The following is a 27,771-nucleotide window of genomic DNA, read 5'->3' as shown; positions in this document are numbered from 1 at the left end:
ACATTTTCAAAAGTAACTGGTGTGGTGCTCAACTCAAAATAGCTCCCAAAAAGCCAGGCAGCATCTGGGAGTGTTTGTGTTCTGTCCTTAAATAATCACCACCTTTTTAGAAAAAAAACCAACAACAACCATGTCAAGAAAACCCACGAGATAGTTATATGGATAGAAATATTTATTCATAATACACAAAAGAAAAGTCATAAAATGCGCCGCGGGTAGAACTGTTAGCGTTAGCAGAATCAGACAAGCTTTTGTGGTTGACATGTTTAACAAATTTTAGGGTTTCTTTGTCTCTGTAGACGAGGGCGAGAGAATTATCCTCCGGATACACTGTCAGCAGCTGCAATGAGGAAGAAACGGACGTGATGACGATAATGAAGTATTGCCAAGACATAATTCCATTATTGTAGTCAAGACTCACCTCCTCATCCTCTTCATTAGCAACATAACAAGTAAAACCCCCAAACTCTGACTGCCAGTCTATGAAAGAACATTTAGTAAAAGTCAATAGTTGTAAATGAATATGTGCGTGCCTGTGTGCGTGCGTGCATAGTCACTCACCCGCACCACAAAAAGGTAAAACGAGGTCCAAAGCGTACTCTGCACGTGCTGCTTCTGCATCGTGCAACAGAGTGTAGCCGCCATGAGACCATCGACGTAGTTCTCCACAATGCACAGGTGTGCTCAGCTCTAAAGAAAACCCAAAGGTCAAAACACACATCAGCAGCCAAAAAGACCTGCGACTGAGGGAGGAAACACACATACACACCTTTCTCTCCGCTCCCATTTGCTGATGGGGATTCCGTCAAAGACCCTGTGGCTTCTGCGTTCCGTACATCCTCGCTCTCTTCTTCTTCAGCGTCATCATCATCAGCAGGACACAGGTAATGCAATCGAAGGCCGGTGAAGTTGGAGAGAAGCAGGAAGAAAGCTTCTGAAGAAAGCAGCTCCCAACATGCACTCACACACTGGGGCAGTGTACCCAGGGAGGCCACTTCGTAGCATCTAAATGGGTATAAATACAGGACCTGTAATCACAGTCTTTGAATATGCTCTTTAATAATGTCAGAAACGTGTCCTACCTCTTGTTAGGAGGTCCCCTCTTTGCCCACTCGATCTGGGTGAGTCGCAGTGCTTCTTTCACCTCCCTGAACTTCTCTTCCTAAAGACAAACACTCCATCAACCGACAGGAGCAGGTGGACACGCCAAAGGAAGAAAAGAACGAGTGAGAAGATACCTTGAGAAAATCTTTGAGCTGAATTTCAGAGCTGTCCTCAAATTCCTGCTGAATCTGCTCTTGGTAGGATAAGTCCATGTACGCTGGGTTGACCCACTCCAGCAGCAATGTTTCCTGTCAAGCATACAAAAACAACACACACGTCAGCAGTCAGTTAAAGGAATTGTTTGTCATTTTGGGAAAGTGTGAACGTTCGACCTCACTCACATCTCTTGGTAAGTGTGGGCTTCGTAAGACAGCGGGCTCTCTGTGGCGAGGAGGCCGCCCCAATGGCGGCCCGTGAAACCAGCCGCTCAGAGACAAACGACACTTGTCCTGCGTCAAAACCTCTGACACCTGGACAAACGCAACACATCTCGTCTGCAATCACAGCCATTTATTTCAGCGCTACAGTGACAATAAAAAAGGCGGGCGCGACTTCTCTTACTTGGTGAAAGGAGACTGGAGAAACTTCAAAAAGTATGAGTGTGTTCAAAGAGGGTACAAGTGACTTCACTATACTCTGCGGTTGGAAATTACCTGATGACAGAGATGGAAATTACATAAGAGTTGTCAAAAAAAACACAGATATTCTCCTGCACACACATACAGAGTGGGACACTCACTGTCTGTTGTGTAGAGATCGAGGGTTCCCCCGTCACTGCTCTGCCACGGAGGCACGAGATACAGAATGAAAGCAACACGCCTCCCCTCCAATTCATCATCGTGACACAAAAGGACGTCTACAAAGAAGAGAGAACTTAACATCTGCGGGGGCTGGTGGTGGGGGATTCATGTTGTTATCTTCCTAAATTAACCTGAAACAAAGCTCACCTGTGTATTCATATTTGGCACAAGAAATATCCACTATGGGCTCCAGTTCAACCTGCAACACTTCTCCAAGCCAGGAGCGGAAACGCCCAAACAGTGCTGCTCTGTGGCACAAGAGAAGCATTTATGGTGCAATCCTGATCCGGTTGAACCTTTCCCCTTGTATAAACATGAAGCTTTTTGAAAAGCATCTCCACACAGAGGGATAGTTGGACCGCTCCACCCTACCGTGACATTTTGTTGTGACATAAATAATAGATGTTCACAAGAGGAGGCCATTATTGTGTGTGCGTAAACCCTGTGTGTCACAGTTGTGATAGAATAACTACGCATCTTTTTTTAAAGGAAAGATTGGCACAATACTTTGCTATCCCGGGTAATGTACGAGTCCCAGAGGGGTTGCCTAAAATTCGTATTTGACACCCAGCTCATGGAGTTTTGATTCATCCACTGAGATCTTTTTGTGGACTTTAAACAGTTTTTGCTGCTGCATAATTCAACAATAATGTTTTGTCATTGATTTGAAGGAACCAAGATTTATGCTGCTGTAATAAATTACAGGATGCTAGTCAACAGCCCTTTGGAAACGAGAAAAGGTCTTTCCGCTTTAATAATTATCACCAGGTGAGCTGCTGCTGCCGCTGAGTGCATTGCCCACTGAGCTCCCAGCGCAGCCCCCCATGCCTCATGCTAATGCTGTCAGAATAAATAGGCTAAATAAAGACGCAGTCATTAGGAGGCAGATGTGATATTGGCTCCACCTGGTGGAGCTGATAAACATGTCTCCAACCACTTCGGCATTATGGTTACAGAATTCCTTCTTTACAGAAAAAAACTTTACAATTAACAACGCAGACTAATACCGAAGACAACAAAAAAAAAACCTTTGCCCTTTTGGTTTATATTGAGACTGCTCTCTTTCTCAGGTACGAAATAAGATATCACTCAAATGGACAAATAAATTGGATGCATTTCCTTTTCCAATAGGAAACAAAGTGAGAACCGAGATAAAATGAACACTAACGCAACAACTTGATTAAGTCCATGTGTTTAGGTCAGGTGTGGTTAGGAACACATGACCTGTAATGAAAAGCAAGTTGTTAGCATATTTCCCACCCAACAAAATAAGCTTCCGCTCTTCAAAGCACACTTCCACACTTCACAATATATAACAATACAGTAATAATCAAAGTACACACAAGTTGTTTTTACCTCAGCCCCGAGATATGTGGCTCTGTTCTCTTCTTCAAGTCGTCTGACTGTGTGGGAGCATCAACAGAGTGAAGATGATCAAATAACGACACAAAAAAACCCAGGAATAAATCAGTGAGAGAGTCAGCTTATAAAAGACACCTGTTTAAATTTGTATAGATCATTTGACTTCTCATGGAAGTTGAGATCCATCAGTTCTCTTTGCAAGCTCTCCACGAAGCTCTCGCTGGCAAGGAAGTTCTTGATGATGCAGTGAGGGAAAGGGTGGCAGTCCAACTCCAGGTCTCCTGCACACAATCAAAAAAAGACCGTACGTAAAGTGCTGAGTGACTTGTCTAATTATTATCTTATTTCTTGTCCTTCTGAGTTTGTATCCCTATGGTTGAATGCACTTATTGTAAGTCGCTTTGGATAAAAGCGTCAGCCAAATGACATGTAATGTAATGTAATGTATTGTAGCGATCGGAGCGGCGGATCGAGTTGGGCGGCGCTGGTGGGCGCATTGCATGATGGGACAATCCTTAGATGCATTTCTGTTATGTTGATGTTCTGGTGTTTAAGATTATGTGTGTTTTCTAGGGTCTGTTATGTTGTGCTCAAATGTTACTGTTTAATGTTTTAATTAAATGTTTGATGTTTTGTTACAGTTTAATGTGTAGGAGTGTGGGCACCATGACCCAACTTGGTATGGCTGTGGGTGACGTTCTTAGTTCGACGCCTTAATAAAGTGTCTATTTCCTGGGGTCGTGCGGTGTATGAAACACAGGAAGGGCAGCAAAATTAATACCAGTCTCCTGTCTCGTTCATCTAGCCAAGCTTGCCACATTGGTGTCAGAAGTGGGATATAGCTACTAAAATGCAGATGGAGATGGAGATGGAGATTGAAGAGCTGGAGAGGGCCCTAGGGCAGACCCAGGGCCACTTGCGAAGCCTGATGCGGCAAAAGATGGAGTCTAATGAGGATGGACAACGCCTAGCCCTCCCTGATGGCTGCAGCACCAGACGGCTACGCCAGCAGGGGAACGTCTCAAGGCCTCACCCACCACCCATGGCTACGGAAGACCCTCGACTGCCCAGGACGGCTACTACCAGCGAGGGCCTGCTACCTACCAACACCCCCGACCAGCCACGGGTCTTCACCCCTGGCCTACAAGGCTCCTCAATCAAGCCAAGGACATCAGTCAAACTACCCAAATACGATGGGACGACACAGCTGGAGCCATATCTGTCACAAGTCCATCTAGCAGCCCAACACAGCGGCTGGGACAGCGAAGAGGCTGCCACCCATCTAGCCCTAGCATTAGAAGGCAAGGCAGTGCAGGTGCTTCGTGACCTAGCTCCAGCGGAACAAGGGGACCTACAGGCCCTAAAAATGGCGTTAAAGAGGAGATTTGGACAGCGGCTCCTTGTTGACCAGAGCCGGGAGGAACTAGCCAGCCGCCGCCGCCAAGGAGAAGAAAGTTTGGGTACCTTCGCAGCAGATGTGCAGCTACACGCTCGACTGGGTTACCCGCACTTCCAAGCAGCGGCACAAGAAGAACTAGCCCTCCACGCCTTCCTGAGAGGACTTGCACCTGAGCAGTTGCGTCAGCATGTCGCTCTCATCAGACCCCAGACCCTCGGTGATGCACTCCACGAGGCTGAACGAGCAGAGGGAGTACTCACCGCATGGCCCAGCCAGAAAAGAACTCTCCACCAACAGCCATGCGTCAGGCTTACCGATTATGACGAGGAAGAAGAAGCAGAAGAGGTCCGTCAGGTGAGGCCTCCACCACAACGAATGCAGCCCTGGCCTCCAGCACCCAGGCGGCGTCCCCCCCAGCCTACTGACCGCTGCTATCGTTGTGACGAACCGGGTCACATAGCCAGAAATTGCCCAGCCCCAACTCCGAAACCCAGAGTCACTTCACCAGCGGGAAACGACAGAGGAATGGTGTAGCGAGGGGTGCACCATTCCGGCCTCCAGCCCCCCTCCATGGCCGATGCACTTTAGTCGGCCGCCTCGGACACACTGAAGGGCTGTACCTGAACTGCAAACTGGATGGCCAACCGTGTCGGGCGCTGGTCGACACTGGGTCCACCATCTCCTTGGTACGACCTGGCATCCTCCCTGGTACTAGCGGAGACCTCCCAAAGACTTGGTCAACAACCACCACTCAGATGCTCACGGTAACGGGGGAACGAGCTGGCATGAGAGGGACCAAGAGACTGAAAGTCCAGGCTGGGGCCCAGGAGCTGGTGCACAAGTTCTGGCTTGCTGATATTCGGGACCCATGTATCATCGGCTTGGACCTGTTGACCCGCTGGGGTGCCTGTGTCAACGTGTTAGGAGAAACCATCACCCTTGGCACAGAGGTTGTGGCACTCCAGTCCGGTAGGGCCGCACCACCACCTATGCCGTCCATCGCCAGTGGCCCTGCACATCCACAGGCCACCTTGGCTGCCTCCATTGCACCAGCTGTCTCTTCCTCCAGTGAGACTGTGGAAGCCGTCCGTGATTTGTGGGAGCGCAGCAGTGCTGGCCTGGACCCTGAACAGCAGCATCAGTTGAAGTGCCTTCTGGAAAATTATATGGACATATTTGCGGCAAAAGACAAAGACTGCACGCAGACAGGGCTGGTCCAGCATTCCATCGATACCGGCTCTGCACAGCCCATCCGTCTGCGGCCCAATCGACTGGCCCTCAGTAAGCAGCAAGCTGCAGAGGAGAAAATTTGCGAGATGGCTGCTGCAGGAGTAATTGAGCCCTCGGACAGTCCATGGGCAGCCCCGGCCGTACTGGTAAGGAAGAAGGACAACAACTGGCGGTTCTGTGTGGACTATCGACGTCTCAACAATGTCACCAAAAAAGACTCGTACCCCCTACCTCGTATTGACGATGCTCTCGATTACATCGCGGGGTCCAGCTGGTTCAGCTCCCTTGACCTGCGCAGCGGTTACTGGCAGGTAGAGCTGTCCCCCGACGCAAGACCTAAGACCGCCTTCACCATCGGGCAAGGGCTGTGGCAATTCCGCGTCATGCCATTTGGACTCTGCAACGCGCCGGCTACATTTGAGCGGCTGATGGAAAGGGTGCTGGCGGGCATTCCCCGGAATCATTGCGTTGTGTACCTCGACGACCTGCTGGTACATGCCAATGACTTTGACAGAGCCCTTATCAACCTCCAAGAAGTCTTCAATGCCATCCGCCATGCCCAGTTGCGACTCAACCCTGCGAAGTGCCGACTGCTAACAAGGGAAACAGCTTTCCTGGGCCACATTGTCAGTGCTCGTGGTGTAGCTACAGACCCAGCAAAGGTGACTGCAGTAAAGGACTGGCCAACCCCAGCTAACGTCAGTGAGTTGAGAAGTTTCCTGGGCCTGGGGTCATACTATCGGCGCTTCATCCGAGATTTTGCTTCGATTGCCAGTCCCCTCCATCGTCTGACTAACCTGGGCCAGCCATTCCTCTGGGATGACACCTGCACCGTAGCTTTCAACCAACTCAAGGTATCGCTAACCAAAGCCCCGATCCTTGCCTACCCTGATGCCCGCCGGCCCTTTATTGTGGACACTGACGCCAGCAATGTGGGGATCGGGGCTGTCCTTTCCCAACACGGGGACGAGGGGGAACGTGCAGTGGCATACTTCAGTCGATCCTTGAGCCGGGCGGAGAGGAACTACTGTGTGACACGACGTGAGCTGCTAGCGGTGGTCCGGGCGCTACAGCACTTCCGGCCATACCTGCACGGCAGCCACTTCCTGATCCGCACTGATCATGCCTCGCTCACTTGGCTCCTGAATTTCAAAAATCCGGAAGGGCAGGTTGCTCGATGGCTGGAGGCCCTACAAGAGCATGATTTTGAAATTCAGCATCGGGCAGGGCGACATCATGGCAATGCCGATGCACTCTCCAGACGCCCCTGCGAGGCTGTCGAGTGCCGTTACTGTCAGCGACAGGAGGAACAGGACCAATCAATGCCAGCAGTGACGATGGTGCAGGCGGTTGACAACGAAGCAGACCTGTTCCCACTGACAAGCCTGCAGTTGGAGCAGCAGCAGAAAGAGGACGGGACTCTGGCGTTAGTTAGAAGTTGGCTGGAAGCAGGGCAGCGCCCCGAGTGGGCTGTGGTATCAGCACTGGGGCCCGAGGTAAAGGCCTACCACTCGCAGTGGGGTAACTTCGAGTTCCATGACGGGGTGGTGTACCGGAGGTGGAGGGCTCCCGAAAGAGGACGCGACCTTGTACAATTGCTGGTGCCTCGCACACTCCGCCCCCAAGTCCTGAAGCTTGCCCACGGCTCGGTGGGGGCGGGGCACTATGGGAATACCAAGACTCTCTACCGCCTCAGAGAACGGTTCTACTGGCCTAGCTGTCGACGGGACGTTGAGCTGTATGTGCATTGCTGCGACCTTTGCACTGCCCAGAAGGGGCCAACCCAGCGCTCTCATGCCCCATTGCAGCAGTACCTGGTGGGGGCTCCGATGGAGCGAGTAGGAGTGGACATTCTTGGGCCCTTTCCGGTCACGGATTCTGGCAACCGTTATGTCCTCGTGGCCATGGACTATTTCACTAAGTGGCCCGAGGCTTATGCTGTGCCGGATCAGAGCGCCATCACGACTGCAGAGAGACTGGTGGAGGAGATGTTTGCCCGCTTCGGGGCCCCCGCTGAGCTGCACAGCGACCAAGGGCGAAACTTTGAGTCCCAGGTCTTCAGCGAGGTTTGTCGTCGGCTCGGGGTGAGCAAGACCAGGACGACACCCCTGCACCCCCAGAGTGATGGCTTGGTGGAACGGTTCAACCGCACGCTAGCCACCCAACTTGCTATCCTCACCAGCCAACACCAGCGTGACTGGGACCGCCACCTACCATTGGTCCTGTGGTCCTACCGGACAGCTGTCCAGGAGTCCAGCCGATGCACACCTGCTGCCCTCATGTTTGGGCGAGAACTACGGACCCCAATCGACTTGGTGTTTGGGGCTCCCCCCGAGCCCGAGATCAGCGGAGGGACAGCGATGGACTACTGTCGTCGATTGAGGGATCGCCTGCAGGTGGTCCATGACTATACTCGCCAGGCCCAGGCCAGCTCCGGAGTGCGGCAGAAACGAGCCTATGACACCAGGGGCCGGGGGCAAGCACTCATACCCGGGGACCGGATCTGGGTGTATTGTCCAGTCCGGAAGAAGGGCGTCTCCCCCAAGCTTTGCAGCCACTGGCAAGGGCCCGGCGAGATTTTGGAACGCCTGTCGGAGGTGGTGTACCGGGTGCGCATGCCTGGCCGGGGACGCACAGTGGTGTTACACCGGGACAGACTTTCACCGTACCGCCCCCTAGCTCCGCCCACGGTTGGAGAGGACAGTGACGCTTGCAGACCATGTGCTGGTACAAGTGGTTCCCCAAATGTGCCTTCTGCAAGCCGACGACGGCCTGTACGCCAACGGCGTCTACCGGGACGTTGGAGAGACTTTGTGCTAGGTGATGGGGTCGTTGAGGACAACTGACCCCTCAGGTGGGGGCTATGTAGCGATCGGAGCGGCGGATCGAGTTGGGCGGCGCTGGTGGGCGCATTGCATGATGGGACAATCCTTAGATGCATTTCTGTTATGTTGATGTTCTGGTGTTTAAGATTATGTGTGTTTTCTAGGGTCTGTTATGTTGTGCTCAAATGTTACTGTTTAATGTTTTAATTAAATGTTTGATGTTTTGTTACAGTTTAATGTGTAGGAGTGTGGGCACCATGACCCAACTTGGTATGGCTGTGGGTGACGTTCTTAGTTCGACGCCTTAATAAAGTGTCTATTTCCTGGGGTCGTGCGGTGTATGAAACACAGGAAGGGCAGCAAAATTAATACCAGTCTCCTGTCTCGTTCATCTAGCCAAGCTTGCCACAGTATTTTGCGGACAAATGAGTCACTGCTACTTGTGGAAAGGCTCTGGTAAAGTATTTGCGACAGTCACTAAACCGAACTAAAAACATAACAAAAATATACTTTTTACATAATGTCCACCTCTATCAGAAGGAAAATATAATTTAATTTAACCAGACGAACCGGGGCGAGAAATGTCTCTGTGGCGGTGAATACCTATTTACTTTTATTTAGAAAACCAAGCTTGATAAAGTTGAAAAGGTTCAAAATAATAAAACATCCAGCTGAAGATCATTGAGCAGTTTAACCGGCCGGGTCTTGTCAGTGCGTTAACGTTACTTCTCCAAACGGTCTCCCGTGTCAAGTGCATTTGTCTCGTAATGTGGAAACGTGACTTTAGAGAGTCACCGTGTCTGTGGCAAGTCCTCTGGCTCCACGCCTCCTGCGCGCTCTTCTTCACCCGCTCGTCTTCTACGAGCGAACAGAGCTCAGCTGCTTCCTCACACCTCGTCTTGTTCTTCCTTTTCTTCTTCTTGTCAGTTTTCAGGCTGTCACCCGCCCGTCGTCTGGACGCCATTGTTAGAGATCAAGCAGGTAAACACGCAGCTAAACACGCAGCTCGACGGTGGAGTCAGACCAGTGACGCGTGTGGGTGACGTATCTGCAGCGACGCGGGGAAATGACGTTTTAGAAAAGACGACATGTTTGTCTTGCATTTAGACTCTCAGGCAGCACTGGCAAACTAAAGGGAAATACTTTGTTAAATTCCATGATATTTTTGAAAAACCCCGAAGTGATTAAAATACTAAATATATGTTTAATCTTCAAAGCAACCAGGTCATTTAACTATTAAAGATTTCACCTTACGGTAGTAAATATTATTCTTGAATACTGTAATGAATACAATAAACATACCAATATTCTTTTTTTATTCCACTCTTAGCTTCTTGGCTTTTGCAGTAGTGTTCCTATATTTCTATTCTCTCTCGTTTATTGTATACACTGGCATTTGATGCAAAATTACTTTTGCATCAAAAAAAATATTTTTGTGAAAAATGACTACTAAATCATATTTTTTCTGATTCTGGACAAACTTTGTACTGAATTGTTTTGCATTACAGATGCCGTGACTGACCACATATCCTCTGTCCTGAAAAGTAAACGCAGTATAAACATAGTTCTACTGTGCAACACTTGAACGTGTAGACTTCATGCACATTAGATTTGAGAGGCAAAGAGAGCTTTTAGGATAACAACCCTTTGGTGGGAAAACTTTAATGTTTTTCTTTAGTCAATATTACTTAGACGACAGTCTGTTCACTCTGGCGATACACATTGTGTCCCTGGTCAACTTAAGAGTAAAAATATTTGTGCGATGATGGTCTACATCCCAGGTGGTTAACCAGCACCTGAATTTTGCCCAGAGCCCTCATTGTATTAGTACGTCGATCTTCTTATATTCAGCGCGGAGAAAAACTTTGAGAAACCTTGAAGCAGGACTTTGTGTGTGTGTGTCAATTAAGTCTCCTACTTGCAACTATTATTTAATAAGTCCAGCAGTTTAAAGATTTCACATTAAACAAAGTAAGAAACACCCTTGTAGTGACTCGTACTGAAATATTTTTACACGTTCACTTGATGGCATTAAAAGAAAAAATCCAAAGCTATATGAAAACCTATTCAAAGGACTGCTTTATTAAAAAGAAAAACAGCATTGTTACAAGATAAAATGAACAGGAATCGCAAGGGTGTAGTTTGTTTAATCAACATTGCTCTTGAACATAAAATCTGATTCTTTACTGGACTACAGACTTGTATTCTTTGTCAATATAAAAAAAGACCGATATTATCTTCCAATAGTATAAACATCCCACATGTCCAACATTAAAAGCTTTTCTTTTAAAAGAAGTATATTTTTTCTCCACATTGTCTCTCATCTTCATTCACACTGCACTCACAGAGACAGCCAGACAACACATTTGTTTGATCTTAATGATAGATTAGTGAAAACCTGCCTCGGACTCCCTCAAAAGGACAGTGTGTAGGATTTAGTGGTAGACTGAAGTAATGGGATGATAAACTGCATTAACATGGTTTGCCTTACTCACCCTTACCAAGTCACTCTACTTTAGGAGAACCAAAGTCAGACGTCTGCTGGTGGAACCTGGATTTGCATTCGCCGGCTCAAGTTCACGCAGTTTGAGCGTTTAAGAGAACTACGGTTTGATTTCGGCTAACTTAAAAATACCAGCGTTCGGTTTATCTGTTGTAGAAACACGGATTACATGAAGAGGACCAGAACCCTTTGAAAATACAAAGGGCTCATTTAAAGCCGAAAAAACAGTTCTTAGATTGAAGTGATGATACATAATGGAAACATTAGTAAGGAATATTATATAAAATGCGACACACTGGCCCGTTAACTTTCAGAGAATTAGGAGAAGAATTAGTATTATGTATTACTCCACTCCAATATATCATTCTTTGCAATATATATATATATATATTGATTTAGTAAGTAGTAAGCCTGTTTTAAGTCATTTAAAGTCAAAATGTCTCACAAAACTCACACCTGAATTTGTTACTGGGCCATTGGAGGGGAATGCAATGTGGATAAGGGACATACGCCTGCATACATAACTTCATAATTGTTTTTTTAAATTATTATCTTTATCTGCAGCCTTCGAACTTTGCAAATATGAAAGTATTTAAACCAATGTGCTTCCACTGTTAATTGGTGTTGATACAAATGTTTATTATGTTACATTTCAAAACATGAACAATACAAGCCGATTGATTTGTTAGAAAAGTTACAGAGTATACAGATTTGTCAGCGGTTGTACATAGCAAATCCTTGGTATGGACAGTTCTCGCGAGGATATTTGATTTCAACCCTACTGTTTATAATTAAGCCAATGACAGTCAAAAAAGAGAAAAGAAAAGAAAAATACAAGTGTTTCATTTCAATTCAGGCTCGTTCCACAATGACATAAACTATACCTGCTCAAAAGCTGCGGAAGACTGGAAATGATTGGTCCATATCCAGGAGCGTTGTCATACAGTTCAAACAAAGGTGCTGCCACCAGTTTATAGTTCTTGGGGACGGCAAACAGCGCTGCAGAAACATGAATCACAGATTTACAAACAAGAACCAATGCAATATTTATCCACACGTCTCCCCGAACTTTATTCTTTACTAAAAATCAATGCTAACATGCAATCATTTCACATGTAATGCTGTTATATACTGACCTTTTTCCTGCAACTGAACCAGGAATAGCTTCTTATGCTCCTTGGGTTTAGTGATGTGAGCTGGAATATACGGATACTGCAAGACAAACATCTTTGGATGAGTTCACATCAGTGCACAGATATAAAGTACATTGTGACTTAAACATGCAACATCAGCTTGTAATTCAAAGTGCATTCTGGCGTTTCCTCCTGAATGAATAAAAAAAGCTAAATCACCTCCTCTTTGTTAATACCACACTGATTTCCATTCAAATATTGAAAATAACATCTACAAAAATTGTTTATTAAATTAATTGACCCCTCAGAACATTTCACTGTCATGTTTGCACCAACCTGTGGAGGCTCAAAGTTCGGGCGCCACCAATTGCCGATACAGTCGTCAATCACCCAGTCTTGCTTCACGCCATCTTGCCTTCCAAGGATCTAATGTCAAAACAAAAATGAACATGTGTAAACTCAACAATCCACCACGGCACCAAGAAGCTTCAACTTTGCAACTGTGATGCAGCCACCTCGGTCATCAGGCGTTTCAGACCCTCCACCTCATCTTCTCCAGGACTCAACTCTCCACCGGGCCTGCAGGATAGAAGCAAACCATCAGTTCGGTCAAAAGAAAAACGCTTCCACCGCTTCACGCAGGAGCCTCTGAACATCAACTACTCACAGTTTGAAGAAAGTGGTGCCCAGCTGCAGCAGTAACACGTGAGGCAGCCGGTGTTCATGGACAATGAGAACACCCTCCACTGTCCTCCGCATTCCCATTTTATCAAACTCTTCACGCATCCGCTGGAAGCGGGCAGCCACAGAGCTGTCCTTCTCGTACAGAGGCTCCTTGGTTCCAAAGGTGTAGTTGGTTAGAGGGTACCTGGAGTACAAACAAACATGAAACGCCATTAAGCATGATCAGAACTCAATAGTGTGTACTGTTCAATGTTGATTTAAGCCTGCAACAAACAATTACTTTCAATTGATTCTACCACCTATTGACTAACTAATTTTCACTTTAAACGGTGAATAATAGCAACTTAATAAAACGCAAATATAAATAATAAAAAAAGCAAAGGACTGCATGCTTTTCTTGACCAGCGGACTAGAAACAAAAGAGCCTTAGTTTCATATAATAGAAGACAAAGGAAACAGTCATAAGGGAGGAGCTGAAGTGTGGGGTATCTAAAATGTATTTATTTTTTTATTCATATATATTTAAACCAACATTTCTGAGAAATTCTTGGAGAGCATCGAACCCAAACGCCGCATCCCGTTCACCGATGCATTGTGTAGCGTTTGACGTGATCCGTATCCTTGGCGCAAAAAAACATGCCGGCCCCCCCCAAAACAATAAAAAAAACATCTAAGCTAGCGAGACCACGCCGTCGGTCTTTGTTAACGAACTCAACGTGCGCCCCTTTTATGCACCGGTGGGAGCCGTATTTAACGCACGCGCACGGGCGGACTCACAGGTTGATGGTCCTCTCGAGGGAAAGCGCCTTCGCGGGCCCGCTGATGTATTTGTTCCCAAACTGAACGGCTCCGCCGCGCGGCCAGCCGGCGGCCGAGCGGCTGGGAGGCGCGACCGACATCTCTTGAGGCGTGCGCGGCGAGGCTCGATCCTCCGGCGAATGGACCTCCGGTGGCGGCGTTACGGGGGTTTATCTAAATAGACGAAGAGAGGCTTCACACTTGTGCGAACGATCAGCGAGAACGGGGTTCCTCCTCGGCCGTCGTTTCCCTCGTCGGTCCTCCCTTTTCCGGGGGAAGTGCGTCTTTGTGGAGGGTGTCCGCGCCAGCGCCCCCTGCCGGTGGGGGTGATGAACGTCTGTCTTGGTTTCCTTTCCTTTCTGAATCGGATACAAGCGGCTTGAACGTACGTCGAAATCAAGTCTCCTGCGTGTTTCTGATGTAAATATAGCGTTCTATAAGGAAAGTGCATGTTCTTTGTCTTTGTACATTAATGGCACCTAAAATAAAACTCCCTGTGCTTTAATTGTTTTCACTCTCATGCCAGAAGGTCTTTGTGTTGGCCTCTCATGTACATGGGTCTGTTAAAAAAATTAATCTAAAAGAAGATTAATTAATTAAAGAACAATTCAACAACAACATTACAAAACAGTTAAATAATGTTAGCCTTTATAGGAAGGATTTGACTGATAACAACTGAAAAATTGGTTTGGATAAAGATGAGACGTAATTGTTATTTGAGCTCTGCTGCAGGTACAGCAGTGCGGTGAAAAATTAATAAAATATGACTTTAGAATCAACTTGAAAACTGCCATGAAATTGATGAAATGCAGTTTAATCTAGCATGCTTCCAATTATATATATTTCTATATATTCTGCCTGGTCTATTGCAGATGTATGTTATATCATATTAGAATAAATAAAATGTATTAACATTTCAAATCCAAAGAGGCTTAAATTGATGTCATCATGAAGGTTCATTCTTGAGCTTTGGAACAGACAAAAAACCCTTCACTCAAGGTCTTGCATATCGTCCTCCTTAGCAGATGGAGTTTGCTCAGGCTTCTCAGGCTTCTCTGGCACCAAATGGCGTTATTGTAACAGTGGCAATGATATAACCAACTGTGATAACAACTGAGATATCTCCATGGCAACCGAGGAAGACCATGGGCTCCCGAATTAGCAAGCAAGTGTACCTTGAGTGAAGATTTTCCTGTCAGATAAAAATGAATTTGTTAGAAATAATATATTGACTCAAAAAGGGGCAAACGATCTGTTAATTCAATATTCCATTTAATATTCATAACTATGTCTCTTATCCATCTATTGTAAACATGGTGTATTTTACCACAGTACTTTTCTTATGGTACATAATCATACGTGCAATGCAAAAAATTTTGAACATAAGTTAAAAAAGGACAAAGACACTGCTGGAATTGTTGATTACATCACACCAAGGGGATACCAGTCATTTGGTTCAGTGGCGCACCCTTCGTGGTGTCCTGCTGCAATGTGGTGGTCCCTGTAGAAAGTGCCATGGATCGTCTCCCCCTCCCCCCTTTAACCTTAACTGTTGTCTCTCCTGCACCGTCACAGTAGTTGGTCCCGTGTTTAGCAATTTAAAACATTTTTTAGTTACTCCTCACCCTGTTCTTGTTTTTGACCTTCTATCTCCTCCTTGTTTCTGCACAGCTCACCATCTTTCCCTGATGCAGGTTCCACCGTTCCAACTGATTTCATTGTGTCTTCGTCAGGTGTCACATTTTCGTCCCGCTCTTCCTGTAGCCTAACTTCAGCGTTGGCAGTGAGAACGGCTTTCTCGTTTTCGTTTTTGTTCTCCTTCCCGCCGTCGACAACTTTCTTGCACTCATCCATCTCACTTTGCTTGCTCTTTTGAACCATCTTAACCTTTTCATCTGCTGATGAGATACATAAAAAATGCATTTAACATGGATGTTAAGGCAAAGGATTATATACAAGACTTACTCACAGAACTCAAAGCTTACCTGTGCCATTTTCGGCAGGTTCTACACTGGGTCTTTCTTCACGAGATGTCTGCAAATCTTGATTGGTATTATCACTAGAAAGGGCTGGACTCGTCAAATGGTGAGCAGCAGCACTCAAGTTATCAATAGTGGGTGGGAGAGTGGTGTTTGCGTCGTAGGTAAACAGCGGGTCTGAGTCAGTCATAAGTGGAGAGCAAATTGCAGCAGCATTAGCTGAACTGGTGGTGGAAGTGGTATCTGCGCGGTATAAACTGGTGGCGGTGGAGGTGGTGTCAGTGGGGTTTGTTTCACTGGTTGAAGTGGAAGGAACGGAGGTTTCAGCAGGGCTGGGTGAGGCTGGGTGAGGAATGGTGGATGTAGAGAGAGAGTTCATGCAGTCGCTGGTTGTAGGGCTTGTAATTGTAATGGAAGAGGTGGAGATGGTCGGAGGAAGGGCAGAAGGGGTCAGAATGGAAGAGGAGGTAATGGAGGCGACGGGTGAAACCACAGTTGTAATGTAAGGACTTGGAGGTGGAGATGTTGTTTCAGTGACCGATGTTACAGAGGAAGTTGCATCCTTACGAGCTCCAGTTACTGAAGTGACGGTGGAAGACACGCATGGGGGCATCTCTGACATGCTGGCGGAGGGTGAAGAAGCTGTGGGGATGGCAGAAATAGCTGCATCACCACAAGCAGCCGGAGCAGCGTCGACCAGGAGGACACCATTTGGCTCTGGGAAAGTCAATTTAGTTGACAGATTTGTTGATGTTGTGGAAACTGAACTTTCATTGCCGGGAGCAGAAATTGTCTCCAACGTGGAGGTGACAGAGAGACATGGGGCGATGGACTCGGAAACAGAAACAGTGGCGGGGGGCTCTGTGGGTGTAGTAGTGCTCGAAAGGGTTGTTGGAAAGGTGGAGGTGGGCAGTTCAGGGGTAGTACCATTAGCTTCAAGGACTGGAGGCTCGCTGTCAGGCTCCGGTACATTGGTGGGGGTCGTAGCTGCTACACTGGGGTCGACAGAGTCGGTGCCCATGTCTGTATCAGAGAGAGGAACAGTACTTGTACATCGGGTTGAGTCGGTGACTGGCTTTGCGGTCGTCGGTACAGTGGGAGTGGTGGGGGCAGTGAGTGCGGGAGCAGCAGGTGCAGGTGAAGCTGCTTTTGGGCTCAGTTTAGTGGGTGTGTTTGACTCTCCTTCCTGTATTTGGGCTAACTCATTCTCAGGTGTGTTGCGACCAGATGTTGAGCGGGGCGGACCCGGTTTGATGACGGGCTTTGGGAGCAAAGCGGGTTTCCCAGCGGACTCGTGTGCCGAAACACTTGAGCGAATTTGATGCCTTGTATCTACAGAAAAAAAGGGATGTATTTGCAATTATTTTGTCTGTCAGAGACAAACTGTGTGAGATGGTTCAGTCAGTGAGCTTTACCTGAGGACGCAGACATCGTTCGAGGTTTTGTGAAAGTAGGAGGTGGCTCAGGTTTGCTTTCAATGATAGTACCTAAGGCACAATTAATTCACTATTAGGTCACTTTATTAGATTGACAGACGTCTTATCAGCCCAAAGAGATAAGATAAAGTTTTCCGTGTTAAAAAGTCTCTCCTTCTAATAAAAACAATTCCTCAACTTCAAAGATGAATAATGATTTTAACACTAATGCAAAAAGCGTCTATTAGAAAAAGAGACACACCTTCAGACTCTGCTTTTTTCATCTCTCCCTCCTGATTCTACGAGAAGAAAGGAAGTATTTATTACTATTGCAGACTCCTACAGTACATACATCTGTAAAGTTAGATGTGCACATTCACCCACCTGCGTCCCCCCTGGCTGGGCTTTGGAAACTCCAATACGTTGAAGCATGAGATGGAGTTTCTGTTCAAAGCTGTGTTGGCCTTCGAGCTGTTTCTGAAATGAGCAAGAGCGGCGTGAGTGAGTGATTTTTAAAACAAATCTAAATGCACATATGACTGAAACTCTACTAGCACCCACCTTTGAAGTGTTTCTTGCATTGGCCGTCCCTGCTGCTGCTGCTGATGATCCAGACAGCAAGATGAGAGACTGGGACTTTCCCTCTCTTAGAGCTCGACGGGGAGGCACCACTTCACCCCTCAGCTGAGCACCAGGGGTCTCCTGAACAGCCGACTCTCCAGAAACAGCACCGGGATGTTCTTTGGCTTTCTCCTTTTCATTTTCCTTGTCGTGTTCCTTGACGCGGTCCTTATCCTTTTCTTTCTCAGCTCTGGTGACTTCCCTGAGCGGGCGGATGAGATCAGCGATGGAGGTCTTTTTTGGTCGCCCGTCCTGACTGGTTTCGGATTTCAGACCTCGTCTCTTTTTGAGTGTAAAGAAATCACCGAGCTTCCTCCTGAGGGTTTTTGTCGGGGGAGGACAGGGAACCGAGCTTGCAGGGGCCACTTCGTGCACTGTGATAGATTCCTCATCTTGATTTTCCCTACATTCAGGATAATATAATGTATATCGAACAAATACTGCATGCATTCATTTGTTGTGCATCAATGCAGTTACAGGTTGGCTAAATATCAAGGAACCATAAAGAGAAAAATTGGGCAGACACTCACGGTGTATCAGTAGGAAGTACTCTCTTGGTAAAGAACTCTTCAACTCCTTCATCCACTCTCCCCATGAGCTCAAGGACTTCATTGTCACTCTCAATTATTGTCTCCTACAACACATACACAGAAAATACTTTTCACTTAAAGATGAAACAAACTTTATATTTCATAACCTTCATTTTCAAAAAACACATTCTGGAACTATTATTTATTTTTCTGCTATAGGGGGGTATTTTGGTTTGAATCTTTCATCCGATGCCTCAAACCAGCCTCCTGGGAGTCAATCGCTCAGTAATGTACAATTCTGGGGGAGTGTCACTGGATTTTACATGCAGAATAAAAGCAAGATAACTCATTTAGCAGAATGTAGGTATGATACTAAAACCGCAGTTGTAATGGGTGACATCATCCTGTTCTGTAGCCACAATAGTAATACAAACCAGTAGGTTAACTCCAGAACACACATTTTGCAGAAGTCACGGATACCTGATATCCTGTCTGGGGAATCGCTTGTATTTAGTCTCCCTGGCCCTTCAAGGGAGTGACTGTGTGTCGACAACCTAATAGCTCTGTGACAACACGACCAGCTCAGTGGAAAATAGGAGATGATCACATACATTTTTTTTTTCAGTGAGAGAAAGAGAAGACATTCAGACCAAGGTGCCGCTTGCTCTTTGTACGTTGTCATGATGCTATTACACACACAAAATGCCAAGTGTGTGTTCATCAAACAGCCGGTGACCGGTACAATGGGACTCCCTCATTCAAGCAGGGACCAAGCATCATTTACACCGCACCCCCTCCATCCTTCCCTTCCCCCTGCCTCTCCCCTCTGTACCCTATTACATCTCTCTTCTTTCCCTCCCTTCCATTTTCTCTCCTCACACACACACACACACACACACACGCCGCCTTTTTCACACCCCATCTTTAAAAAAAGACCTCGCCCATCCTCCTTCACAGTACCTGTGGTTTGCTGGGACGATGGTTCAGTTTTTGTCGGTGAGGTCTCGGTCTGCTATGGGTGTAGTGCCTGAGCGCTGGTCCGCCCAACGGCAGCTCCATTGGGGAGACACGGCACGCTGTTGCCGTGGAGCTCTGTTGCCGTGGCTCTGTTGCCGTGGCTCTGTTGCTGAGGCACGGTTGCTAAGAGCTGGAGCAGGAGCAGTATGTAATGCCTCCACTGAGGTAGGAGGGGCCCGGCTGGCTAGACTGACAGATTTGACATCAGATTCTCTTTTTTCTTGGCCCCCTCCCTTTCAAGAGGAAAACCAAGAGAGAAAATAATGATGATAAAATAAGATGAGGCAAAAAGATGAAGGAATGGGGTGATCACGAAGGCATTTCATTTTCAACCAGGCATCCTGGTCTCTGACAAGTAAATACACAAAGAGATGCTGCAGCCGAAATATCTGAAATGAACAACATGTTCTTTTGGGTTATATAACACATTAATAATTTATTTAATATGCGGAAAGAAAATGCTGTAATTAAAAAAAAAGTGGTCTCATTGGTGACAGAGAATAGCCTTGGTATTAAGCTGTACAATTTGCTCAGAAAGCATTAAATAAAACACAGGCCGACACCCACAAGCACAAACGTCTATGTATATATCTTAATTATACTACTCCCCTGGGTGCATATTAAAGGAGTTTCAAGGGAATTATTTTTAAATATTTGATGTTCAAACAAGGCAACTCAGTTCCCTGTTTGAGACTGTATCATACTCTGGCTTTAGTAGATATGAGAAGCTATTTAAGATTAAAAGATTGACTGTTAAATTGGCAAATTCTGCACAATTTCTCTATTGATCATCTTTCTTTTCTGTTTTTCTGAAAGTACTGTTCCCCTTCTTACATAACTTTCTTTACACTTTTGAACACATGGTTTTCCACGAGGAGTAATATGGCATCAGCTATTTTGGTCTGGGAGTAGGCAGTATAGGTAGATTGTAACATTGCCACCCACACGTAAAATATGGAAAATGAAAATATATTCATTCAAATAGCAGTAACAAATGCTGAATGCTGGTGATTTTAATGGGATTATAGCTGACTGCGTTCCTGTTGTAAAAATATATCAAATTTAACATTAAATATTTTATTCTTATAATTTGCGTTTGCGTATAGAAATACTTTTGAGGAAAACATCCTTACTATTTCTAACAGGGTAAGAAATAACCTGTGACCTACTATATTTATCTGACAGCACATACGGGGGCAAGAAGTACCAAGAAGAACTGTTATAAAAGTAAGATGTTGGGCCCTCCCGCTAAGTTACATTTCTCTACCAGCAGTGATCTATGGTGACATGACAATTTTAGCTGCCAGTGGGTGGCAACACACTATTATTCAGGTGATTACCTGCATATACAATTGTGCAACAAAACCACAAAATTAATTGGGGTGAGATGTATTAGACTTGCACCACACCTAACTTTCACCATCCACACTGCCCTCTTGTGACAGATTTTATGAATTGCCAAAATCAACCAAATTACTTGTAAAATCAATTTAAATACGAATAGAAATTGACGAGGTTCCAGAAGTCACGTCCCGGCAATAGAAATCTGCCAAAAAACACGAATCAACCAACCCCTCAGTTCAGTTTGTAACGTCGCCATTTCTCCGTTTGGCCACGCCCACTGTGGAATTCAAATCTGGCGCCCAGCCCCCCCTCTCCCCCCGTGTCGGCTCGACCCCTCCCCTTCACTCCCCCGGGTGCCGTGGACGCGCATGCGCAACAGCACTTAACGGCCGCCATTTTGTGTAAGGCCCACTCTTCCTAAGCGGGAGAAAACTATTAGTGCGGGCGCACAGCGACGCACGGACGTTAACGGCGGGACGAAGGGCAACGACCCCATGCAGCGAACATCCAGCTCGATATAACCGAAGGAAAGAAGCTTTCGGGAGTAAGTGAAGTTGTCGCTTCTCTTCCGAACACGGAAACGTTTTTGTAGGAGCCGTCGCCGGCCTCTAGGTGTCACGGTAGGGCTTACCGACCGGGCGGCTGGCGGGGGGTGTTTGTCTCCCTCTATCGTTATCCAAAACGCACTAAATCTGTCTATAAACGGTAACTCTATGTCTCCGTTGAGCAGTTCGGTGCCGTCGTTCTATATTGTGAGGTATTTGCACAGGGATGGTTATATTTCTCTGTATTTCTGTTTTAAGTTTGTTCGGGCCCGACGTCCATCTTATCGTGCCCTTTGTTTCCTGTTTTCAGACGCGCTCGCGCCTCCCGTGTTCACGAACCCGAGTGGACGTGTGAATACTTTGTAGCTTAAACAACGCGCTAGTTTTTTAACCGTGGAAACTGAATCGTGGGATTGGGAAAAAAATAAACGTTCAAATGTTCCTGAAACGGTGCAACGCGTGACCCCGAAGTATCGATAGCGCGGTCGAGCGCTATCATTGTCTCATCAACACAGGAAGACGTAACGCCAACTTTACGTTAAACGCCCGCTTTTCTAAAGTTGAATCCGTACCTCGCTGCCCTGCTCCACCATCTGGTGGAGCTACACCTGCTAGACTCGCGCGGTTTGCTTCCTCGCAAACTTTTCGTTCACTTAAGTTGTGCTCCAACCTGCAGCTACTAGTTAGTCTGACTCATGCTCTCCTTTGCCCGGTCAGGTGAGTCAGGGGTCCGTCCTTGTGTTTGCTTTGGTGTTAAGAGTCGGTCAATGAAAGCAGTCATGTTCATGTATCGACCGGTATATTTAGGATTGAGCTAGTCGACCCCACAAGGACTTGTAGTTGGGAGTCTTTTTTTATACTGAATGTATGTGGGAAATGCGCTATGCTGAGCAGAAAGTATTATTTGATCTGGGTCATCAAATGGTCACACATTCAGTTAATCAAAAATCAAATAATTTTCCAACTTCTGTCTTCTTTAGTAAGGCTGTTAATTGGCCGTTGCCATGGAGGGAGAGGTTGTTTCCATGGAGACCACACAAGTTGCTGATGGAAAGGTCCAGCAGGACGGTGGAGAGGGTTTGATACAAGGGGCCGTCATAGCTACACATGGGGAGGTGGTCGACGACATGGGGATGGTGGTGATGGACGCTCTTGATCCGACTCTGCTGCAAATGAAGACGGAGGTGCTGGAGGGCGGCGGCACAGTGACTGTTACTGGCGGAGATGAGGGACAGATCATCACGCTGCAGGTTGGTCAAGCGATAAAGTTCAATCTCATCTACGGTGCCTTGATCAGTTACTGACCATGTTTGGACATGTTATTTTTTCCCATGTAGGTGGTAAACATGGAGGAGCAGACCGGAGCAGCGTTGGGTCTTGGTCAGCTTCAGCTGGTGCAGGTACCTGTCACAAGGGCAACTGTTGAGGGGCTTCAAGCCACCTATGTGGATGCATCAACTGCTAACAAGGACGCAGATCCGGTTATCTGTCACACTCTTCCCTTGCCTGAGGGCTTCCAGGTAAGGAGGGATTCTGGGCTGCTCTGCAGCTTGAGAAGTCTGTGGACTACTTTTGTTGTAAAGAGTCTGATGTGATGTGATATTTTCTTTTAGGTGGTAAAAGTGGGTGCCAATGGTGAAGTTGAGACTGTAGAGCAAGAGGAGATGGAGGCAGACCACGACGAGCTTCTAGAGGTGAGGGGTGAGGAGGAGGAGGGGGCGGAAGAGGAAGAAGAGCCAGCAGAAGTAGAAGCCACTGTGCCTCTAGAAGAAGACCCAGAATGGTCTAAAGACCCAGACTACCAGCCCATCAGCAGTCTACGGAATAAAGGGAAGAAAGGAAAGAAGAGCCGCCTGCGCTATGGAGAGGGCAATCGTGACATGGATGTTTCCGTGTACGACTTTGAAGAAGAGCAGCAGGAGGGGATGCTGTCAGAAGTGAATGCTGAGAAGGTTGTGGGCAACATGAAGCCACCAAAGCCCACCAAGATCAAGAAAAAAGGTTTGTTTGATACCTTGTCTGTAAATATCTCTACATGATGCCAAAAAAACGTGTATGTTGTTATAAACCTATACTCATGTCCAGGTGTGAAGAAGACTTTCCAGTGCGAGTTGTGTAGCTACACCTGTCCTCGGCGCTCCAACCTTGACCGACACATGAAGAGCCACACAGATGAGCGACCGCATAAATGTCACTTGTGTGGACGAGCATTTCGAACTGTCACACTGCTGAGAAACCACCTCAATACACACACAGGTAATGCAGAAACCATATTTATGTTAACATTTTGCTACAGTTTCTAATAATTCTGGGTTACGGATTCTTGTAACTGGCTGGTTGAAGAACTAACTGGATTTTATAAGATTATATATCTTTTAAATGTTGTGTTAATAAATGGCGTCTCTTTATTCTCCCGTCCCTCTTATTTCTATAGGCACTAGGCCACACAAGTGTACAGATTGTGACATGGCGTTTGTGACCAGCGGTGAGTTGGTGCGTCACCGTCGCTACAAACACACGCACGAGAAGCCCTTCAAGTGCTCCATGTGTGACTATTGCAGCGTGGAGGTATGTGACCACATGTTGTTCTGTGTTAAGGACTCAGTTAATCTTTCATTTACTCATTTTGCTGTCTTTTATTTGTAGGTGAGTAAGTTGAAGAGGCACATTCGCTCTCACACTGGGGAGCGACCCTTCCAGTGCAGTCTGTGCAGCTATGCTAGCAGAGACACTTACAAGCTGAAGAGGCACATGAGGACGCACTCGGGTAACCTACTTGCTCATCAAGAAAGTTTGCTCCCAGTCTGAGAAGACTACCCAACGAACTGAATTCTATCCCCTTTGGTGCAGGTGAAAAGCCGTACGAGTGCTACATCTGCCATGCCCGCTTCACACAAAGCGGCACCATGAAGATGCATATTCTGCAGAAACACACAGAGAACGTGGCCAAGTTCCACTGCCCACACTGTGATACTGTCATCGCACGCAAAAGTGACCTGGGTTAGTTGTGTGTTGCCATTTTTAAAATTACGTTTAACTTCAAAGTAAAAAAAATAATTAGTTTTTGTTGCACTTGCACAATGAGTAACTGATTTTAATTTCTTCGATCTCAGGTGTTCACCTGCGGAAGCAGCACTCGTTTCTTGAGAAGGGAAAGAAATGCCGTTACTGCGACGCTGTGTTTCACGAGCGTTACGCTCTCATCCAACACCAGAAGACCCACAAGAACGAGAAACGCTTCAAGTGTGAGCAGTGTGACTACTGCTGCAGACAGGTGTGTCAAGTGGAATATGATGGTCTCCATTTGTCTTCATGCTCAATGACTTTATCTCTGACGTATTGCCTCATAGGAGCGCCACATGGTAATGCACAAGCGTACCCACACTGGGGAGAAGCCGTTTGCCTGCAGTCAGTGTGATAAAACCTTTAGGCAGAAGCAGCTCCTGGACATGCACTTCAAGCGCTACCACGATCCCAACTTTGTGCCAACGGCCTTCGTTTGCAGCAAGTGCAACAAGACGTTCACCCGCAGGGTAGGGCCGAGTTCTGATTTATAGCACTGTTTTGTTACACACACACACACCTGCCTTTTTACAGAATGGGAATGAGTTCTGATGTTTGTGTGCGCTCCACAGAACACCATGCTTCGCCATACCGAAAACTGCTCGGGTGAGATTGAAGAAGAGAATGGAACTCCTGCCCCCAAAAAGGCTCGTCGGGGCAGGAAGAGGAAGATGCAGACCAGGAGGGACGATGATGATACAGGTATTGTATATGTAGTAACGCTAAAGATTTGTGCCAGAGCACCAACCAGGACACAATTAATTTTGGTTGTGGTTGTTCTATTCTGTAATCTGCTTGTGTCCCTCCGCTGTCACTTGTAGAAGATGAGCTGGATGAGGTAGAGGAGGAAGAGGAGCTGAGTGAGCTTGAGGTGGAACAGGACCCACCAGTTGTCCCTATACCGGCCCCCGTGGAGCCACCAGTCAAGAGGAAACGTGGACGGCCCCCAAAGAATAAGCCAAACAGTAAGTTTCGCAACCAATGCTTTTAGGTTGTTGTTGTGCACGCTTCTGAGCCACATAGACTCCACAGCTGCCAATGATCAGACCAACAAAAAATCAACCCCTCCTTTTTTATGTTAAATTAATATTTCTGGCTCATAGTACCCAAGTCTGACCTGAAACTCTTAACAGCGGCTGCCATCATCCGCGTGGAGGACGAGGTCACTGGAGAAGTGGATGACATAATCGTGAAGAAGGAGGTTGGAGTCGATCGCGATGACCAGGAGGAGGCCACTGATGGGGCTGTAGAGGAGGTTGTGGTCGGTGAAGGGAAATCCACCATCCAGCTGGAGGAGTTGCCCCAGGAAGCGGTGGCGGCACCAGAGGTGTCTGAGGCCCCACCGAATGGAGACCTCACTCCCGAGATGATCCTGAGCATGATGGACCGGTGATGGATTTGAGAGTTGAGCCTGTAAACACGCATAGATCCATAATCATGTTGTCATTTTTAATTGTAATATAAGATTGGCTTTGTCATCATGTGTTGACGAGTTGGATTATTGTGGATTTCCTTCCTAAAAATGCTTTTCAGTACATTTTAATTTAGGGGGGGGGGCTGTAATTGACAGCAGTATCTTTAGCTGTTATGTGGTAGGGAACTTTTTTATATACATCATAAAATCTATGATTCAGTCCTTCTGCGTTCTAGTCCATGAAATATGTTTAACGTGGTAGACTGACTTCCTTAAATCTAGACTGGGTGCATGTTGTTTTATAAAATATCTCTTTCTAAGCCTGTTTTTATGTTTTACTTGTTTATACACCTGTGTGAGTAAAAGTTGTAACTAGATAGCAGTCTCACCCATAATGTGGACTTTATACAACTTTTTTTTATAAGTATTTTCAGGCAACATTCAATATCCTCGCTGAATAATTCTGTGCAGCTGGAAAGGAAACTGCTCTCCGGTAAAAATTGGAGATGAAAAGCATCCTTTTTAAAGTTGTAATGGGGAAAAGTACATTTAGGCCAAAGTTGTAAGTCCCTGACACGGAGGCAACTTTCAGGAAGATGATACTGCTGTTTATCACGGCCACCTTTTTTAAGAGAAAAAATGTTTTATTTTGGCTTCTTGTGTTTAGTAATTCCTTTAAAAAAAAATCCAAATCTATTTTTTTTTCTCTTTTTTTTATAGCTTATTCAACTGCTTCTTATGATCCTTTCTTGCTACTGTAACGCCTTTAGATTACTTGTGTGTACCAAACATTGTCCGAGTTCAAGGAATCAACTTGGTTTTGCTCCCTTTTGTAGCCATTCCACTTTAGGTTGTTTTTATTTGGTGTTTTTTTTTTTTGTACCATTGGCAATGCGACGTAGCAGCTTGAATGGCATTCGAATAACTGGCATATGAGAACAGAATTAGGACTTTGCGACCTTTTTTAAGTAGCTGACTTAAGTTTTAGGCTTCTGCCGTTCAATCATGGATATTTAAAATTAGTCTGTTTTGAAGATTTTAACATTTTAGAAGTACGGTCAAACCCTGAAAGAAATTATGTCTGGATGCATTGTTTATCATAAAAAAAGCAGAGAAACAACACAAATGTCAGTGTATTTTGCTTGCAAATCTATTTTATTAAATGGACTACTTGATATCAAGGTCTCTTTTCTGTGACCGTATGTGTATTCTCCGCACTAGTGTCTGATCGATGACATTTTCATCCAGAATTTATTTTTCAATTTTGTATTCCTATTTCTGTGTAGCTCTGAGATGTGACTTAAGATCATTTTCATCTCGCCACAGTTTAGGAGTCTTGTCTTCTACATGAGCGGAGGCTGCCTGGCTTCCATCTAAAGTTATTCACTTCTTTTTTTCCTCCTACATGAAAAATGCATCCAGAGACTTTGACTGGCACACAGCCGGCAAGTCAAAGTTGAATGAATTGAATGGAGCCCCACTCGTATAGATCCCTTCTGGTTCCCAGTCGGCTCGCATGTAGAAATACTGAGTGACTGCATGTGACCGGTCACGTGCATCCGCCTCATGTGAGAAAAGCCTGCTGGTGCTAATAAAAATATCTCTTCACTGCTGTTTCATTGTACGTGTCCATGATTCTTGTTCTGGTTTACTGCTCTCCAGTGGCGCATTCTACTTGTTCGCACGAGATTATAATGCAGGAGTTTCCTAAACCGTGTTTGAAAGTTGGTCTTATTTGAGGTTGTCATATTTCCACTTCTCCGTTGCTGCGACATGACGCAGCTGTGCGCTCAGTACTTCGCTCATTACTCTCTTAAACAACGTCCATGTCTTCATTCACTTTATTTCTCCGTCAAGTCGTTTAGGCTCCATTTTTTTTCTTCTATCCATTAAAAACGTCACTTTCACTGAATTGTTGTGGGGTTAATTGTGTCTTCGCCCGCGATGGGCATTTCTTTCATAAAAACTAACTCATCTGGAAGACTTTGAAGCAGAACTCAAAGAG

At 46.2% G+C, this 27,771-nt stretch overlaps 4 protein-coding genes across 9 annotated transcripts; 1 reads left to right on the top strand and 3 right to left on the bottom strand.

Moving 5' to 3' along the window:
* Positions 1-157: 157 nt before the first annotated feature.
* ogfod1 (2-oxoglutarate and iron-dependent oxygenase domain containing 1) lies at positions 158-11,209 on the bottom strand. 2 transcript variants are annotated; one of them, XM_078084851.1, is made up of 13 exons: positions 9,489-11,209; positions 3,402-3,547; positions 3,261-3,307; positions 2,052-2,152; positions 1,844-1,960; positions 1,666-1,757; positions 1,446-1,574; positions 1,239-1,352; positions 1,083-1,162; positions 770-1,005; positions 562-690; positions 422-480; positions 158-340 (listed from the first exon to the last, which is right to left on the bottom strand). In XM_078084851.1, exons 1-13 carry the CDS (start codon positions 9,682-9,684, stop codon positions 173-175), a joined length of 1,614 nt encoding a protein of 537 aa, XP_077940977.1. In that variant the 5' UTR covers positions 9,685-11,209; the 3' UTR covers positions 158-172. The 2 variants fall into 2 exon arrangements, with proteins under 2 accessions (XP_077940977.1, XP_040054126.2); XM_040198192.2 differs by having other exon boundaries at positions 9,516-11,209.
* A 632-nt stretch (positions 11,210-11,841) lies between these two features.
* On the bottom strand, positions 11,842-14,452 carry nudt21 (nudix hydrolase 21). Its single transcript, XM_040198227.2, has 6 exons — positions 13,818-14,452; positions 13,024-13,224; positions 12,872-12,935; positions 12,693-12,782; positions 12,360-12,435; positions 11,842-12,222 (listed from the first exon to the last, which is right to left on the bottom strand). Exons 1-6 carry the CDS (start codon positions 13,937-13,939, stop codon positions 12,071-12,073), a joined length of 705 nt encoding a protein of 234 aa, XP_040054161.1. The 5' UTR covers positions 13,940-14,452; the 3' UTR covers positions 11,842-12,070.
* A 641-nt stretch (positions 14,453-15,093) lies between these two features.
* LOC120832113 (uncharacterized) lies at positions 15,094-21,140 on the bottom strand. Of its 2 annotated transcripts, none has more exons than XM_040198171.2 (8): positions 19,344-21,140; positions 18,384-18,487; positions 17,794-18,256; positions 17,617-17,709; positions 17,495-17,531; positions 17,233-17,304; positions 15,824-17,149; positions 15,094-15,736 (listed from the first exon to the last, which is right to left on the bottom strand). In XM_040198171.2, the coding sequence occupies exons 1-8, from the start codon at positions 19,440-19,442 to the stop codon at positions 15,453-15,455; spliced, it is 2,478 nt and encodes an 825-aa protein (XP_040054105.2). In that variant the 5' UTR covers positions 19,443-21,140; the 3' UTR covers positions 15,094-15,452. The 2 variants fall into 2 exon arrangements, with proteins under 2 accessions (XP_040054105.2, XP_040054113.2); XM_040198179.2 differs by having other exon boundaries at positions 15,094-15,733.
* On the top strand, positions 21,125-26,943 carry LOC120834544 (transcriptional repressor CTCF). 4 transcript variants are annotated; one of them, XM_040202594.2, is made up of 13 exons: positions 21,125-21,288; positions 22,270-22,539; positions 22,627-22,809; positions 22,903-23,290; positions 23,375-23,545; positions 23,724-23,857; positions 23,936-24,056; positions 24,140-24,289; positions 24,403-24,563; positions 24,640-24,822; positions 24,925-25,054; positions 25,174-25,317; positions 25,486-26,943. In XM_040202594.2, the coding sequence occupies exons 2-13, from the start codon at positions 22,294-22,296 to the stop codon at positions 25,743-25,745; spliced, it is 2,271 nt and encodes a 756-aa protein (XP_040058528.1). In that variant the 5' UTR covers positions 21,125-21,288; positions 22,270-22,293; the 3' UTR covers positions 25,746-26,943. The 4 variants fall into 4 exon arrangements, with proteins under 4 accessions (XP_040058528.1, XP_077940967.1, XP_040058532.1 ...); XM_078084841.1 differs by having other exon boundaries at positions 21,155-21,364; XM_040202598.2 differs by lacking the exon at positions 21,125-21,288 and adding an exon at positions 21,359-22,006.
* Positions 26,944-27,771: the final 828 nt, after the last annotated feature.

The sequence above is a fragment of the Gasterosteus aculeatus genome, chromosome 12 (genome assembly GCF_964276395.1).
Source record: "Gasterosteus aculeatus chromosome 12, fGasAcu3.hap1.1, whole genome shotgun sequence".
NCBI classification, from domain to species: Eukaryota; Metazoa; Chordata; class Actinopteri; order Perciformes; family Gasterosteidae; genus Gasterosteus; species Gasterosteus aculeatus.
The sequence above is the reverse complement of the archived record's forward strand: the minus strand, read 5'-3'. Positions and strand labels throughout refer to the sequence as shown.

What these genes read in the sequence shown, in the direction of transcription:
- ogfod1 (XM_078084851.1), bottom strand. Translation starts at nt 9,684, where the DNA reads ATGGCGTCCAGACGACGGGCGGGTGACAGCCTGAAAACTGACAAGAAG. An exon ending in TGCCAAATATGAATACACAG is followed by an intron (nt 1,961 to 2,051) that starts GTGAGCTTTGTT and finishes TCTTCTTTGTAG; the next exon opens with ACGTCCTTTTGTGTCACGAT. An exon ending in TTTACCTTTTTGTGGTGCGG is followed by an intron (nt 481 to 561) that starts GTGAGTGACTAT and finishes GTTCTTTCATAG; the next exon opens with ACTGGCAGTCAGAGTTTGGG.
- nudt21 (XM_040198227.2), bottom strand. Translation starts at nt 13,939, where the DNA reads ATGTCGGTCGCGCCTCCCAGCCGCTCGGCCGCCGGCTGGCCGCGCGGC. An exon ending in CGAACTTTGAGCCTCCACAG is followed by an intron (nt 12,436 to 12,692) that starts GTTGGTGCAAAC and finishes TTTGTCTTGCAG; the next exon opens with TATCCGTATATTCCAGCTCA. An exon ending in GGTTCAGTTGCAGGAAAAAG is followed by an intron (nt 12,223 to 12,359) that starts GTCAGTATATAA and finishes ATGTTTCTGCAG; the next exon opens with CGCTGTTTGCCGTCCCCAAG.
- LOC120832113 (XM_040198171.2), bottom strand. Translation starts at nt 19,442, where the DNA reads ATGGAGCTGCCGTTGGGCGGACCAGCGCTCAGGCACTACACCCATAGC. An exon ending in ATGCAAGAAACACTTCAAAG is followed by an intron (nt 17,710 to 17,793) that starts GTGGGTGCTAGT and finishes TGCTCATTTCAG; the next exon opens with AAACAGCTCGAAGGCCAACA. An exon ending in ACCTGCCGAAAATGGCACAG is followed by an intron (nt 15,737 to 15,823) that starts GTAAGCTTTGAG and finishes GTATCTCATCAG; the next exon opens with CAGATGAAAAGGTTAAGATG.
- LOC120834544 (XM_040202594.2), top strand. Translation starts at nt 22,294, where the DNA reads ATGGAGGGAGAGGTTGTTTCCATGGAGACCACACAAGTTGCTGATGGA. An exon ending in CCTTGCCTGAGGGCTTCCAG is followed by an intron (nt 22,810 to 22,902) that starts GTAAGGAGGGAT and finishes ATTTTCTTTTAG; the next exon opens with GTGGTAAAAGTGGGTGCCAA. An exon ending in ACAAGACGTTCACCCGCAGG is followed by an intron (nt 24,823 to 24,924) that starts GTAGGGCCGAGT and finishes TGCGCTCCACAG; the next exon opens with AACACCATGCTTCGCCATAC.